This window comes from Tyto alba, unplaced genomic scaffold, assembly GCF_018691265.1.
Source record: "Tyto alba isolate M040663 unplaced genomic scaffold, T.alba_DEE_v4.0 Super-Scaffold_40, whole genome shotgun sequence".
NCBI lineage: Eukaryota > Metazoa > Chordata > Aves > Strigiformes > Tytonidae > Tyto > Tyto alba.
This window is the reverse complement of record NW_024881316.1, coordinates 10,271,976-10,288,620: the sequence shown is the minus strand read 5'-3', so window position 1 is coordinate 10,288,620 and position 16,645 is coordinate 10,271,976. Positions and strand designations below refer to the sequence as shown.

The 16,645-nt window shown below is 37.7% G+C and overlaps 1 protein-coding gene across 2 annotated transcripts in view; it reads right to left on the bottom strand.

Moving 5' to 3' along the window:
- Positions 1-16,645, bottom strand: part of MDN1 (midasin AAA ATPase 1) — a 101,394-nt gene that overhangs the window by 64,318 nt on the left and 20,431 nt on the right. For both annotated transcript variants that reach the window (XM_042802987.1, XM_042802988.1), the window contains exons 12-31: positions 16,488-16,583; positions 15,309-15,421; positions 14,623-14,771; positions 14,469-14,529; positions 13,740-13,951; positions 12,070-12,173; positions 10,943-11,087; positions 9,580-9,676; positions 7,861-7,974; positions 7,075-7,222; positions 6,792-6,902; positions 5,801-5,952; positions 5,153-5,331; positions 4,579-4,787; positions 3,413-3,559; positions 2,540-2,681; positions 2,280-2,414; positions 2,065-2,203; positions 1,345-1,483; positions 1,119-1,249 (exon numbers count right to left, since the gene is read on the bottom strand). In XM_042802987.1, the coding sequence (XP_042658921.1) occupies positions 1,119-1,249; positions 1,345-1,483; positions 2,065-2,203; positions 2,280-2,414; positions 2,540-2,681; positions 3,413-3,559; positions 4,579-4,787; positions 5,153-5,331; positions 5,801-5,952; positions 6,792-6,902; positions 7,075-7,222; positions 7,861-7,974; positions 9,580-9,676; positions 10,943-11,087; positions 12,070-12,173; positions 13,740-13,951; positions 14,469-14,529; positions 14,623-14,771; positions 15,309-15,421; positions 16,488-16,583 (2,723 nt within the window). The remainder of the gene's footprint in view (positions 1-1,118; positions 1,250-1,344; positions 1,484-2,064; positions 2,204-2,279; positions 2,415-2,539; positions 2,682-3,412; positions 3,560-4,578; positions 4,788-5,152; positions 5,332-5,800; positions 5,953-6,791; positions 6,903-7,074; positions 7,223-7,860; positions 7,975-9,579; positions 9,677-10,942; positions 11,088-12,069; positions 12,174-13,739; positions 13,952-14,468; positions 14,530-14,622; positions 14,772-15,308; positions 15,422-16,487; positions 16,584-16,645) is intronic.

Below are 16,645 nucleotides of genomic sequence, written 5' to 3'. Positions count from 1 at the left end.
TGAGGAGTTTTGGTTTTTTATTAGCTGTATACTAAAAGCTGTAAAATTTTGAGTTGTTACATGTTTAGAAAGACACTGCTTAGTATCACTGTCAAAATAAAGAGGTTAACTAAACTGCATGAAAAATGATAGCTGCAATGAATCAACAAAAAAAAACAGCCTGTAACAGAGAAGTTGTCCTGGGTTTGAGTGAGTGGTGGGGGTTTTGGATATGGTAATAAAAATAGCTGCTAGTCATCTCAATATAATGGGAAATGGAAAAGACTAAAATGTGGGATACTCATGCAAGCAGATAATGAAATGAAATTTACCTTTCCCTAGTTTTTACACACACAAGAGGGAAATAACTAGATTTTGTTTCTGAGATTTGACAAGATGCATCATTCTCAAGAGCTCACTGTCAGGCTGAAAATATTAATATTGCAGATGGTAAACTGGAAATTTTAGTTTTATTTTCCAACTTGACTAGTTCTGCAAACTGTCTTCAGATACTGTTTAAACAGCTTCAACTGAACTAGGGTTTATGTTCCTATATTTTTTATCCAGAGACATAAGCTATTAAATAAAGTGGATTTTTTCATCATCTCATTTTTGTCCATGAAACAAATACAGCGATTTGAGTGCAGATCAGTCTGTAGCAGCAGTATGAAGCCAAATGGAAAGTAATGGCACCAATCAAGGCATTCAAAACCAACACAGTGTACCAACATATGTCAAGCAAACACACATGTATCTGCTTTTCAATCAAAGTACCTTTTATTTTTTCAGACAAATTAAGACACCAAGACTTAGGAAAGACAAGGCAGTTCCACCTTGTCTTACTCCAAGCTATAATTAAAATTACAAGCAGCAACAATTGTCTAACTGTTACTGTGATAAAACTGGCATCTCTGTCATATGGATGAACAATTAGAAAAACAAACCAAACTGGCACAGAAGTTGACATATGAACAAGCCCAGCATTATTTGGGTCATTCTCCCTTTCAGTAAGAACTATGTGATTAAGAGAGCTGCTCACCCAGGCCAGGAAACAAATGTGCAAATGTGCCTAACAGAATTTACCCCGTTCATGCTTGTATAATGAACAGACACGCTGAGGATACTTAATTAAGACACACCTGTTAAGTCGCTCTAGTACAGAATCATCAGCTAAAGAAATCTCATCAAGGAGAAAAAAGCCCTCCTCTTTCATTGCTAAAACAAGAGGTCCATCACACCATTCAAAGAGTCTAGAACCATCAGATTCCTCCTAAGAAATGGAAAAGGAAGTGAAAGGTCATTAATAATTGCTACGTTTTGCTTCCATGGTCACACTATCCAAACTATTATTGATGCAAGACAAACCTGGTCTCGCGACCTCTGTCTGACCGGTCGCAGTCCTCCCAGGAAGTCTGAAGTCTCCATATGCAAGTGGCAATTCACTGAATATAGCTTCTGATTTGTTAATGCCGCAAAGATCTGACAAATGGTAGTTTTACCACACCTGCAACAAAGTGACTTAATTGAAAGGGAGGAGTAATAAAAAACCCCCCAAACAATAAACCAGCTCAGTTTGGACCGAATTCATACTTTCATTGAAGAGCTATGAGGCAAAGGCCTAGAGTGCAGAATTCCTTCTCCTTTCCTTGTAAGGAACGTATGCAGAGTGAAGCCATTTTTGGCACAACAGCTGTTGCTGACTTGCACAAGATGCCTTTATTTAAATCAGTATCTGCATTGATGGAATTCTGCAGGTTCACTCACCAGTGAGGCACAGTGAGATTCTACAGGGCACCTTGTGAAAGGTGGGGACAGAAGTCAGATCATTTCAATTTTATTACTTTCTACATGATTTATATATAGTTATGCATAATGCAGATAATCCCATTAAAGACTTGTGCTGAAAGACATACAATTGCTTCCCCTCAAATGGGAGCTGTGAAAAAAAAGCAGTTGCAAGGCTGCCATGACAGAGGCTGAAATGTCCCAGACCAAAGAAGCACTGAAGCCCACACAATCATTTTGTGTCTGACTCAGTGGCTTGTGCAGCACTACAAAGAACTGTATCACAAAAACCAAGGTTACCCAGTGTCTCCCACCAGCAGTACTGGTTCACCAAACTCCAAGGCTCGTCCCACCAAAATGGCAAGTCTCCTCATCCCTTGAGTCCAGACAATGTGGTTAAAACCTCTGTCCATCACTGACGTCTGCATGGAGGATTTAGCTGCACAACACAAAGCAATCCATCAGCTGCAGTCACATCTAGAGAACTACCAGTGTGGTCCTTCTAGGAAACTCACCCAATAGGTTTTTAATGCTTTCCCCTGAGAAGAGAGACTCTGGATATAGTTTCTTCTTGAAGTGTTTTTCAAGGACGCTCTGAATAACATCCACCTCCTCCTGTTTCCTGACTCTGCCAGCCAGAAGCATAAAACCTATTAAACAGAGGAAGAGAAAGCAATTATTACCTGGTTAATCAGCAACAAAAATTTATACTTAAGAACTAGGGTTAGAAAGCAATACTACAGACACTTTAAAAACCTGAGGCAGCAGGACTCACCATCATTTGCTAAGTGCTGAAGCCAGTCATACTCCTTCTCCAGCTGTTCTGCCAATCTGTACCTTTCAGCCCAACGAAACAGATCCCGCAAGGTAATGAACCCATGCTTCCCAGCAAACACCGTTGAACCTCTGCGGTAAGACTGTCATAAGAACAAAACGTGAGCCATTTTTTCATTAACCTGTCTGGATACTTAAAACAAAGCTGATCAGAGCTCTCTTACGTGACATTTCAAACAAACTGTAGGAAAAAAAAGTCTAGTACAGTCACAAATCCCAAACTCAAATTACCTTTAAGGAGGTATTTGGTAGGTACTGGGAACAAAATAATATCAATGATAATAAATAAAAATATTAAGAAGAAAATAGATATCTGGAATAAAACAAAACCCAAGCTTAGGTTTTACACCAAAATGTATGTTAGCAATTTGAATTGTGCTTTGGTTTGTGTTGCTGCAACTGCTTTTAAATATGAGATAGTCTTAGCTACATACTAAGTGTTAAGTGGCTGTTAAACACAAGGCTGTCAGAACACATCCAAAATTGTTGATTAGAAATAATACCGAATTTAGCATGACCCAAAGACAGTTACAAATCCAATACTGTACTTTGGACCCAGAGCAAAGGATTATTCTACACAACAAATCCCAAGGCCTTTAGTTACCAATTTTTTTGCTGCTAGCTTTCTCTCAAATCTGACATCACCTTCCCTATTCTCTATCTTAACCACTGCACTAAGTACTTTGGTGGGTTCTCTTCCATCAATTATGGTTTAGGTTTTTAAATATCTGCCAGTTAGCAACACCTCCCCCCCAACCATTTATGCTGAAATACGTTTGCATGTCTTCTACAGAAAGAAGAAAGACTCTCATACTTGCAGGTCTAACATGACTTTGACAAGCTTGCTGCAATAAGAAGGTGGCAAACTACATCGCTTGTGCAGGATGGTTTCCAGTTCAGCACTTGGCAGTTCATCAAAATGCAGTTCCACAAAACGATTTCTGAAGGCTCTGGACAAAACCTAAAATATGAGAACACACTATAGCTTGAAGTTTTTCCTTTGATATTCCTCCTGTTAAATGTATCTTCCCCTCCACATCCAAAGGAAATATGCATAGTATCATGGCATACAAAGTAGCACATACAAATGAACATTGAAAGCAAGCACAAGAGACAGTCTGGATGAGGACAAGAGCTTTAAAATGTGTTGTGTTTTAACCGCGGTAGGCAGCTAAGCACCCAACTGCCACTTGCTCACTCATCCTACAATGGGATGGGGGAGAGAATCAGAAAGGTAAGAGTGAGAAAACTTGTGCTTTGAGATAAGGACAGTTTCATTGGTAAAGCAAAAGGTGTGTGCACAAGCAAAGCAAAATTATGAATTCATTCACCACTTCCCATCAGCATTCAGCCATTTCCTGGAAATCAGGGCTTTGTCGTGAGCAATAGTTATTTGGGGAAACAAACACCAAACAACCCCCTCTTCCTCCTTCTCCCTTGCAGTTTTTATTGCTGATGTCATATGGTATGGAATATCCCTTTGGTTAGTTGAGGTCACCTGTCCCATCTGTGTCCCCTCCCAACTCCTTGTGCACCCCCAGCCCACTCGCTGGTGGAGTGGTCTGAGAAGCAGAAAAGTCCTTGACTCTGTGCAAGCGCTGCTCAGCAATAATGAAAACATTCCTGTGTTATCAACACTGTTGTGGTCACAAATCCAAAACAGAGCCCCATACCAGCCACTATGAAGAAAATTAACTATTCCAGCCAAAACCAGTACAAAACAGACATCAATAACTTAAGTCAAATCTCTTCTCCAGTGCTCTCAAGCAAGAAATGCAGAGTCAAATATAACACACGTGAAGAACTGCAGTTCAGTAAAGCACTTAAATCTCCACTACTCGAATTAGAAGTTTGGCACCTGCAAAACAAGCAACTAACCTAAACAGAACTCAGCTTGATGGCTTCCATATCACACTTCTAGGTGCACGAAAGATAAATTCCCTAGAGTTGTAGCTACTCAAAGTAAGAGATCATACGGACCTTTCTGCCACCATAGAGTCCTGGGGGATTCTGTGTAGCAAACAGCATGAAGCGAGGGTGAGCTTTGACAACTTCCTGGGTCTCAGTAATGAACAGCTCCCTGTTATCATCCAACAAACGGTTGAGAGCCTCCAGAACATCAGTGGGAGCCAAATTCAATTCATCTAGAACAATCCAGTAACCCTTTCTCATTGCATCTATGAGAATGCCTTGGAGGGAACAGGAAAAGGTCACAGTTAAAAAAAATTTAACAATCTAGATCTAACAGAAGCATGCATTCAGATATTTTCAGCAGCCAGTTTTAACTCAGTATAAACGCTAATGCAGAAACAGAAGCAACAGTATTGTTTCAGTTGTTGAATTATAGTCTTTATATCCAATAGGACAAGTCTGATGAGACAAACATGAACTCTTAAGAATTCACTGAAATTCACATAAGCAATTGTTAATATGCAACTACTAACTTTGACAGGTCATCTCTCCATTGTAATAAAACAGAGAAGTTAAGCACAAAAGAAGAAAAAAGCAGTGAAGTGAGACAGGAATTTGGAGTAAATGTAACATGCCCACTCACCTTCCTTAAATATCAACTTCCCAGAGGCATCTGATGTATAACAGCCAATATATTCCTGGATGTCAGTATGCTCATGGTTGTTAATCCTTACACAGTGATTCCCAGTAGCAGCAGCCAACCAGCAAATTAAACTGGTTTTACCAACAGAGGTCTCTCCTTGAATCAGCACTGGATGAGTCCTACAAGGGATAACCAAAATAGTAATTTAGAAGCACAGGTCATATCTTTCTCATAGACAAGATATCAACATTATTTGAAATTTTCACAGATCCACATCATTATCAAAATATCACCACTTCATTCACTTAGCATATGATCTTGGATACTCCAACAGGGGAACATAAACAGCTTTACTCCCAAGTGCTAACTGCAACCCATGAAGCTTTACATGTCAGTGTGAAATAAGCAGGTTATTCTAACTGGAAATTTCTAGATTATAATTTAAATACCCCTAGGTATGGTAGTAAAATGGTTTAAGGAAACAAAAAATACATGTATAATTTCAAGTCAATGTATAATGAAAAGTTAACTAAAGTAGAAGGAAAATAAACATTACTCATGTCAAACAATAAAAGCTAGACAGTCCCCAACACTCGAAGCCCAAACAAACATCTTTGTTTTTTAATGGAAAAGTTGAAACAGACTTACCCTGCAGATACAACTCTAGCAATGTCTTTCAGATTAAGCTTAACTGAAGGGGTTAGCACATAAGTGTCATCTACAGTAGGCTCTTTATCCCCAGCTGAAATCCAGTATCCTTCTATATATACAAATCTCCCTCCTTGAGGTTTTGGTATTTGCTAAGGACACATGACAGAAACAACAGATTATACAAATGAGTTTCAATTTGCTAATGAAGATAACTACGGTTACATTACTGCAACGTATTCTGTAAGAAGTCATTTTAAATTAATCTCCGAGCACTCCAGCAGTAAGGACTGTGCCCTTGTCACAAGACACAAATAACAGGAATAGCATGACCAGATTATTTCAAGGTCATAAAGTAGGAATCTTTGCCAGTGCCATGAAGATAAAAACGTCTTGAATATATTTTAGCACTGAATTTTGAAGTACACTCCCAAGCATGAAACTGGCATTTATCTTTTTATATTTATACATATATTCTAATATGAAGGGGTTTATTCTGAAACAAATATCTATCTCTTACAACTAGCTTCCCCATCCCACCTGCCCAGTCCCCCATGCAAACTCATGCTGGGCTCCCAGCACTAGTGAGATTCTTCTTTTCCCATTAGAGACAAAGCACAGATGTCTGCTTTGCATCCATATGTTCAGCATTCAAAGTCTAAAAATAAAGAGCCTGTGAAAGCTCCTCAAAGCCTGTGAAAGCTTTACAGTTGAATTCACTGTATTAAGCTGCCCACACTCCACAATGCTGTAATTATTCAGGCTTCCACATTTTTTTCAAATTAACAAACAAACTCGCTAACATATGGGCATTGCAAGCAGAAGTAAAAACTTGCAAAGGAGCAGCATTATTTTTTTTTTAGTAGCTCTTATCTTTATAACATGAAAAACAGGGCTGTGAGAAGGAAATGTACGGGAAAAAGGCAGAGAAGACAAGTCAATAAATTTTACTCTGAATACTAAACAGCTCTATATAGGCTTAGTTACCTACCTGCTTGAGAAGACTTTTGATGTTGCCAGAGACTATATGCTGGCAAATTAGCTTCTGAACTACTGGGTGAGAATCTCTGTCAAGCTGTGTCAGGAAACTCAAACAGAAGCCCTATGAAGAAAAGTTATTTTCAGTGATAAAATGCAAAATTATTACCAAAAAACCCACAGAGATTAAAGAATCATTTCTGTTCAATACTGCACTCCGTAGAGAAGATGATCTTTTACCCAAACAGTCTTTGTAGTGAATACACACTTAAACGAATGCCAGCGTAGGTAATTACCTCATACAGTGAGCGTGGTATGCTGCTACATGGGTTAGATGCTGCAAATCTCAGTGCCCTGCAAAGTGTACGGAGACTATAGTGAGGTCTGTGGCCAGTTCCATCCACCAGCTTTGTTTCTGCTTCCTTTCTCACAGATAAATAAAAGCTGCAAAAATAAAGTTACATAGTGCTGTTACTGATCAAATCATTGCTCTAAGGAATTAAACCCAAAGTATGAAACACTTAAGTTTATCTCCAACTGCCACTTTTTCTAAAAGCTCCAGGTTAGGGAAGCCATGCCAAACTCTGCCATCTGTATAGTCAGTGAATCAAAGCAACAGAATATTTTAGAACCCTATTTTTGAGATAGCTTGATATACAGAGAATGACTATAAGCCCAAAGTATTCTAAACACATAACAGCTCAAGTTAATGCAGTGAGATAGTACACCTTAAACTAGGGGAAAGAAAGGCAACTTGATAAAACAGACAAGACTTTCATCAGTATGATCTACAGAAACAAACCATTTTAGTCTCTCAGATGGGAAAGAGGACTGTAGCAACAACATTTTTAACTGGTGCCACAAAGAAAGCAATTCTGAATGAGTAAATCTCCCCACAAGTACAGAAACCTTCAGAATGAAGAGGATGGATGTCTTCCCTCTTCTGTTTCCCAAGACTATGCAAACTGCTGTGAGGGAGCATTATAGTGTCTCCCCAAGCAGTCTAACCACAGACTACATTGACATTCTTTCTTTTTGTGACTTATTCTATTGAGGATTTGCAGAGATTACAACCAACTTACTTCACAATTCCTTGTACTGTATTTTTGTTCACATTCAAGCCCCTCAGATAATCCATGATAAGAACTTGCAAGTCTCCTTCATTTTTTAATTCTTCTACATAAAGTTCAGTAAACCTATAAGAATCAAATCAATCCATAACATTTAGACATCTGACCACATTAAAAAAAATAAAAATGTTATATATGATTTTCATAGTACATAACATTTAAGATTTTGTAAGCAGCAGAATACTGACTTGTCAAACTACCTATAGAGAGACTCAAGAACCAGAGTAATTAAAAAAAAAGGTATTACTAATACTTTCAAGTAATTTACCTGAATTATTTTCACTTAGTAGACTGAAAATGAACTATGGAACTGTACTTTTTTTTAAATTAAAATTTTAAATAATTTGTAATAGATATCCAAACCTTACAGCCTGAACACTGGGGCACTGACACAGCAGAAGCACTTTTCAAAGGGGACTCTCTTCACTGTTTTCAAAAGTGAGCATTTATGAGATACCATCCATTCAAATTTCAAGACTAGCTTATCGAGGTTGTTTTCTACTTTTATAAGTATCCAGCTCAGCAATGATAAAATGAGAAAACTTGACAATAAGCAAAGGAAAATTAGCAGCAAAACACATACTCAGTGAAGTTCTGAGCATCCTTAAATATGTCAGAGCATTTCACACTACACTGGCAGCTCTAGTTAACAAATATACTTTCTAGATGTTAATTAGACCAGTATATTTGCATCAGGTGTTGAACATGAGTTTGCAGCCTTTCCATACCATACTTTACAACTGCAAGCAATAGCTCAGGACACACCAAAGCAAACCCAAAATAACTGAGCAATTCCATTAACTTCAGAGGGGTGGATGTTTCTGACAAATGCAAATATAAATTCATTTGAACTTAAGCCATGCTGAAGCTGAAGTCTCCTTTCTCCTGTATTACACTTACTCTCTTTCATGTCACTACTAAGCAAGGAGAGCTAACAGCAGTAAAATCTTACTTTGCCACTGCTATCTACAAATGACTAGATACATATCGTTAGTGCATCTCTAGAGTCTTGCACAGTGTTGATGAATCTGATAAGGGACTACACGTGTGACTTTGCTACTCACGAGGGAAATGGCACCAAATATAAGCGGAAATTTGCATTCTGGAACATGTAGCACTGAAGAATGGATTTGCCACAACTCCAATTTCCTGGCCACAGCTTAAATGTTTGAAAATCACACATCAAATATTTTGAATATCACACATCTGCTCCACCATGCAAACCACCTTCCTCCTAAGTGAACAAGGCTGGATATACAGCTTTTTGCAGGATCATCAACACTTTGAGTTATCAAGAGAAAGGCTGCTGAACAGACACAAAGCACTTGTCTTTATTATGCCTATCAGGAACATAAACTGCTGCAGTAGCATTCCCAGGCACTGACGGCCTAATTGTAAAGAATGATCATTCCCCTACCTACAGTGACACTATACTACTGCTAGACCATTTGCTCATGCTCAGCAACTTCACAGAAGTATTTTCCTGATGCTATTTCATGAAAAACCTTCACCATGATGTGAAAAGCAGCTCTCACAGGAAGTTAGTTTGCATTCAGTCTTATATCCTTGGGCTTCAAATAAGGCATTCTTTACTGGTTCAATTTGTGAAGCTAGTTAAGCACTGAAAAATACAGCAACTAAGTATTTTGTCACAGAATCATTACTTCCTACCTGTTTCTTATTCCTGGAGGAAGATTTCTCTTTCCAACATCTGTAGCTGGATTCATGCATGCAAACAAACGGAAATCAGGGTGACGGACCAGAGGCTCTGAAGGAAAACAGAAGTAAGAGACATAAGGTTAATGCTAAACACAAGATATTTATTATGTTAAATGAGATATATTTCATCTAAGTCAGTTTTCTACTATATTGCACTACTAAATTTTCTTAAAATGCCAGAGTGAAAAGTTTTTAGAGTAACCCCATGTTATTTTATCAGAAGTATCTCTACATCTTCACAACAGCCACAGGCAAGTGAAACTCTGACTTTTATTTTAACACCACAAATATTTCAAAAATTATATAAGCCCTAACTTGGAACTCCTTTTGTCTCTGTCAGAACAATGGCCAGTGCTTCCCCTGGTGAGGAAGAAACCCCAGCACAGGAAGCTCATACAAGTTAATTCTCTTCACAGCAGCCCCTGTGGTACTGTCAAGAACACCCCAATGTCTTGGCTATTGTCAATTGTGCTGGCACAGCATCAAGGCTTTCTCTTCTCCCCCACTCTACCTTCCCTCCCACAGCCAACTAGGCTGGGAGTGAGCAAAAGGCTGGGAGGAAACACTTGGGACAGCTAACCTCAACTGGCCAAACTGATATTCCCTACTGTATAGCATCATGCTCAGCAATAAGAACAGGGAGCACAGGAAGGAGGAGGCGGTGATTTTTGTCTTCCAAGGTGGCTGCCACTTAGACTGGCTGGACTTTGATCTGCTTGTGGGAGCTGGCTAGTGACTGCCTTTGCATCACTTGTTTCATGGGAGTTTTCTTGCTTTTGCTTTTCCTATTCTTTCTCCTCATCTTGCTGAGGGGTGGTGGTGTGGGAGATGTGAGCCCCTGTATGGGTGCTTAGCCAGGGTAAACCCACAGGGACTCAGAAAAAGCAAAGGCCTTATACATACATTTCTAGCTGGAGAATATATTTGCAGGATCAGTGGAAGACAATTACTACAGTAGCAACTGAACCTCATATCCTGTAAGTCAAGCTACCTCAACTTCATTAAAAAGAAATGTTACACTCCTCGAATAGTCTTTAGAGACAGCAATTCTTACTGAGGGCACTAGAGATCTGTTCCTGGTAAAGTCCAAAGAAGCAAAAACTACAATTTCCACATGCTGAAATCTCCTGAACCATAGTGAATTAAAACTCCCACTTCTTGCATAAACATATGAAGTCTGGAAAGAACACATTATTCTCTTCTGCACACATTCATTTTAATGGTAAATGTTCTCAGCTTATTTTGAGCAATATAGGACAGCGAATTCAACTAACTGGACAGCAAGATATAGCATAAGCAAGCACAGAAATAGTACCTGTGTCTCCTCTGTCTAATAACACCAGGGACCCAGATGATCCTTCCAATAAACCACTCAGGCACTCTAAAGTCTCTGCTGCAGCCAAGTTAATCTCATCCAATAAAATCCACTCTCCTTTTTTTACTGCTTGTGCCAGAGTACCCTAAAAATAAGATCAATTTGTTAATCATGTCACCAGCAATGATATATCAACTGAAGCATCTGTATACTGTAAATACTTGTTTTGTAGTCTATGGGTTGATTAGACAAATGGCAATCCCAGACCTTTTACAGCAGTAGCAGTTTTACTGCTCTCACTTGATAATATCAATTATTTTGCAAGTCACAGAAGCCAGACAGTTATCACCATTATCAGTTACCATTTAGATTGCCTCAGAAATAATAGATTTAAGCTCTCTTATTTGTGAAATGCTGCTTGTCGGTCATATCTGTCACTGTGGTGCGTAAGCTTCACTGTCACCACTATGAAAATGAAGACAGTTAATCTAAAGAAATCCAAACAACGACACAAGTAACATTATGTTCCTCAGGGAACTATATCTTATTAATTAAAACTGTACTTAAGTCACAGGCTGTCCAACTATTCATACAGTAATTTTTTAGAAAGAGGACTGGGTCAATATTTTACAGATTTTACATAAAATGTGAGAGCATATATTCAGACTAAGAGGGTGACAAGGAACAAACATGCATAAACCTTCATCTCCCTAATCACACTTAATTTTATTAGGACATTATACGATGGGTTTGAAACATTTCAAAAAAATCGCTTCTAGATAAATAGCACAGATTCTTAATATTAAATCCTTCACAGGAATCCCTAGGCAGGAGCCTACTGGAGACTAGTCAAGATGATATGACATATTGCTAATATTCTTTTATCATACTGGTCCTAGTTCCTATTATACATCATTGAATTCATGTGTTACCACAAAACATTCTCCCAACCCTCATCTAACCACCGCCTCCTTCAAGTAGCACACTTCATTCCAAAGTTATCATGGAACAAGTTTTACTTCAAAGCAAGATTCTTGCCAGGAAGTTATTTATATAATACTGATTGTAAAGACTTTTAAATGCTTCTCTTTACTCTTCCTAGCATCAAAATGCAAATCTGTAAATACCTCAACAAATGCAAAGAGAAGAGCATTTTCTGTCATTTTCATCTGTTGATGAGCATGATTCAGTTTAAGACCAAATGCCTCCCATTTTTCCTTCAGTGGTGAGCCTGTAAGGAAGAAAAAAAATCTAAGCTGGTACCATCAGAACAACAGCACAAAAAATGTTTAACAGTGTTTTAATCAAGCTGTTTCAAGCACAGATACAAGAGTAAACTTGGCTGAGCAAAGGAAACACAAGTTCTACAGATGTCATCTCATGAATTAAAAATAAATTTTGCTGGTTTGTTTTTGTTTCGTTGTTGGCTTTTTTTGTTTGTTTGATTTTGGGGGTTTGTTTTTTTTTTGTTTGTTTGTTTGGGGGGTTTTTTGTGTGGGTTTTTTTTTTTTTGTTCGTTTTTTTTGGGGTTTTTTTTGTTTTTGTTTTTTTTTAATTTAGTTGAACACTAGTGATATATAGGCACAGAGAATTTGCTATTCATTCCAGCACATCCTAGCTTAGGAACAAATACTTATGCTGCACTTGGTTCCAGCATGAGTGTTACCACTCTCCAATTCCCAGAGACAGAAAGAGACATCTCAGCTAAATAAAAATAAATCCAAATTTACAAGCCTTATAACAGAACAGATTAACAATTAACGCTTCACTGCCAGTAAAACCACTGTTGCTTATCAGTTATAACATTATTTACTATTGCAGTTATTTCAGTTATTTGTTTAAAGTCACAGACTGGGGTATATGCAACATCATAGTGACTTAAGTTACTAGCTTTGTAAGTTACAGATTTCAGCTTGTCTTTATTTAAGGATTGTTAATACTGACAATAAGTGGTCTTTAAAACCTCTTTTTTTTTTTCTTAAACCACATTTGTGGGCATGTTTTAATATCTGCATATTCAGAAGAATCAGTTAAAAGAAAGGAGACAAAATTCTTAATTAAAGTTTACTTGGCCCATACTGAATAAAAGCTACAACTTTACTTGTTCAGCAGGTCTAGAACCAGAAACCAGTCCATGAAAGGCAAAATATCAATACTGCCTTTGTACTAACCGGGTTGTGAAGCATAAAACAAGAAAAACTGTTATTTGGAGACAAAACCACAAGAAACAAGTAAAGCACTGGGCAAGTCTGCATCACTGACAGTGAAACCAAGTCATCAGCAAGCTCTTAAAGTCATTACTCTTAAAGTCATTACTACCCTAAGAGACTATTACTCTGAGTTTTTAAAATTGTTTTTAAAATACAATATATTTGTGAGACCTAGCAAGGTTACAGGACTGAAACAAAGTATGAGGACATTCACATGGAAGACTGACATACAAAAGAAGGCTGCTCACCAACACAGCAAACAAGTAAGTGCTGAGTGGAGATCAGATGTCAAGGGCACCATAGGTCAGACAAGATAATAGCAGCCATGAGTTAGAAAAAGGAGGAAAGAAAAAAAAAAGGGCAAAACAAAAACCAACTGCTATTCTAACAGTATTTTGAATATCTTGCTGTAGACAGAGATTGCATTTTTCAAAACCAGAAGGAATGATGTAATAAAGGGGGATTAAAAAAATAAACAAAACCACACCCACAAACCCAAATTCAGGGAACAAAAAATTCACCACTACTTATCTACTCTTCAATGGTTCACAGCTAATGATGTGTGCTTGATCAGTCTGAGTTCTCACCAGATGCATTTTCTTTTGCTTCCTTATTACTAGCAGATTTATGAATATGCTGCATTAGTTTTAGCAGATCATGCCAACGTTTCTGTCTGTAGCAGGTCTGAATATGTCCCAAGAACGTTTGGTTTTTCTTCCTAGAGAATGTCTGAGAGAAGAGTTCTTCAAAAGACTCTCGCAGAGGTAGCCAGATCAGCTTGTTATCCACAGGCTTGTACCTGAAGAGAAGCAAAAGAGTAACTACTTATTCGTAACACAGGAACTACCATCTGTGAACTAAAAAACTCTGGTTACTGAAACAACGATATTATGCATGAACAAAACCTGGTTTCTGAAGTTTTTTACTCAATTAATGAATGAAGTAAAATTGCACATAGATAAATGTGCCATATGCAGGATTTTTATAAAGACAGGACCACCCTGATAAGTATAACATTTTTACCACTACCAACGAGTATGTCCATTGTTTATATTGAACAGCTTAGGCATTTTAAAGAGACATTGGGTTGTGCTTTTAAGTGACTTCATCACATACAGATGTGCACACAATTCAGTAAAACTGTCTCTGTCATTCAGTGATGACAACAAGGTTTCTGCAAGGAAACATGTTCCTTAAAGACATTACCGCTACTATAACAGATGTGTCTAAACCCAATTCTTTGACAGCGTTAGAAACTTGTTCTGATACTGCCAATTTGTTATGCAGAACAGACAAAACAGCAGTCACTGACTCACCCCCCTAACAGATCTGCCGTGTCACTCTGTTGGTTCATGTTGATAACCCTCAAATGGTGTCCTTGAAATAGAAATAGAAAACACCATCAACTTGTGGTTTGTTTGGTTTTTTTTAAATCATCTTCATATAATTTAGTCTTCAAACTTTATTTACCTGTAATATGAGCAAGGTACTGAACAGTTGAGGTTTTGCCAGTTCCTGTTTCACCAACCAAAAGCACAGGTTCTCCTTTAACAACACAAACTGCAAGCTGTTCAATCAATACTGCAGATGGCCGTGTGGCAGCAAAGGTTTGTTTTGCTCTGAAGGAACACAGGAAGCAATTCAAAACCAAAATTTATCAAGGAGCTCATTTCATTTTTACCTTTATTATTTTTTCAGAGGACTGGTGGAATTTAGGATCTTTTTAAATTTTTTAATTAAAAATACAGGTTTGGAAAATATTAGTTCCAAGATACACTTATAAGATACTTCTTTTTCTCAAGATACAATGTAGAAATTGAGAGCATTCAAAGAACTTCCTGGCCAGTGGAGGTAGTGCCATATACTACAAAGTTCTTCCTTTACAAAGATAGATAATCAAAATCTTGTTATAACAGCTGTGGATCCACACTGCTTTGAAGAAACTCTAGTTCAAAAGAAGCTGAAAATCTCCATGCTTTGGCTACCATAAGTATGATGCAAGCAGCCTTAAAGATACACAAGGTAAAACTCAGATCATGTTCCTTCCATTAGAGTGAGACTAGCCAATCTGCATTCTTTTTAATGCGGTGACTTCCAATCTGTTGTATTCCACCACAAAATATTTTGATTCACACAGAAGCTACAAGATACACTACCTCTGTACAGTGAGAGTCTGTGTTTGTTTCTTCATGAGATGCACTCTTCCCACAGCGACTTCTTGTTCCCGTATTAGGATTTCTGGTTTATAGAGTTCACAAAAGAACTCTACCTGCAAAAAAAGTATCAACATTTCCAATCCTAATGTTGCCTACAACAATACAGTAAGAACACCCATGCTATGCTACCAGTATTATTTTGCAGCAAGCTAATTTTTCATGGTAAGATTTTATATTTTGCAGGTTTTACATACTCATCACCTAAAATACTGAAGGACTTCATAAGTCTTATTGTCTGTACAAACAACATCTTTCCATTCAATAACCTGTTAATGGGTCTATGCCATTATATTTCTACTTTATCTACTTCCATGGTACTTCAACTACATAAACTTGAACCTGGGAACACTTTAATAATAAACAACCTCCCTTAAAAACCCTGGTGAATATCTCTGTGTAAACAAGGATATTTTGCCATTGGCAGAGGACAATACATTTCTGTATTGAAATAATCCGAAGGAAGAAGGAGAAACAGAAAAATCCACAGAAGTTTCAAGGATCCATCTGTCCACACAACTGGCAAGTTTTTCTGTGTTAAAATAACAAAGGAGGGGATTTTCCCTGCAATCAAACTTCTGTAGTCAGAAGTAGCTGACAAAGTAATGATTTAGTTTCACTCAGGCATTTATATCACATACTATTAATATATAGAGTTACTAGCCTCAAGAGAGGTACTTGATTTTGGAATCAATGAGTACAGGACAAGTAGTAAGGAAGATTATGCTTCCCTCTCATCTCTTCATTTAAGTGATTAAAGTTCACTGGAACCACCAACGAAGAAACAGTCTTTACTACTCTGTGCATCTATCAGTACCATGTGCTTAGGCAACTGCGCTGTTCCAGCTATGTGATCCTTCTTTTGCATGATAAGGCCATTTGCAATCTGCTCTGAAACAGCTTCACTGGAACTTCCAGAGAAAAAAAATGTAGTTGAAAATAACAAAGAAGAAAAAAGTTGATCCTGGGACAGCACGGAGAGGAAAAAAAAAAAAATGTTTGGGACAGAGATGGGCATAATTTTTAAGAAAAATAGCAGAACACATTTAAATTAATCACTAGAAAAATTGTAAGTTATAGAATATTACCAATACACACCATGTTAGTTATAGCTCAGCATACCTTTTTCTTGGAAATGTTTAGTTTACTTCCAATAACTTTTGCCATTTTCTGTCTGCTCCCTTGGCTGGACAGCATAGCTGTGAAACAGTCCAATGCCTGTCAAGAGGAAAACAAACCAACTTTTTCAATATACACATTTTGTATGATATGATCTGACA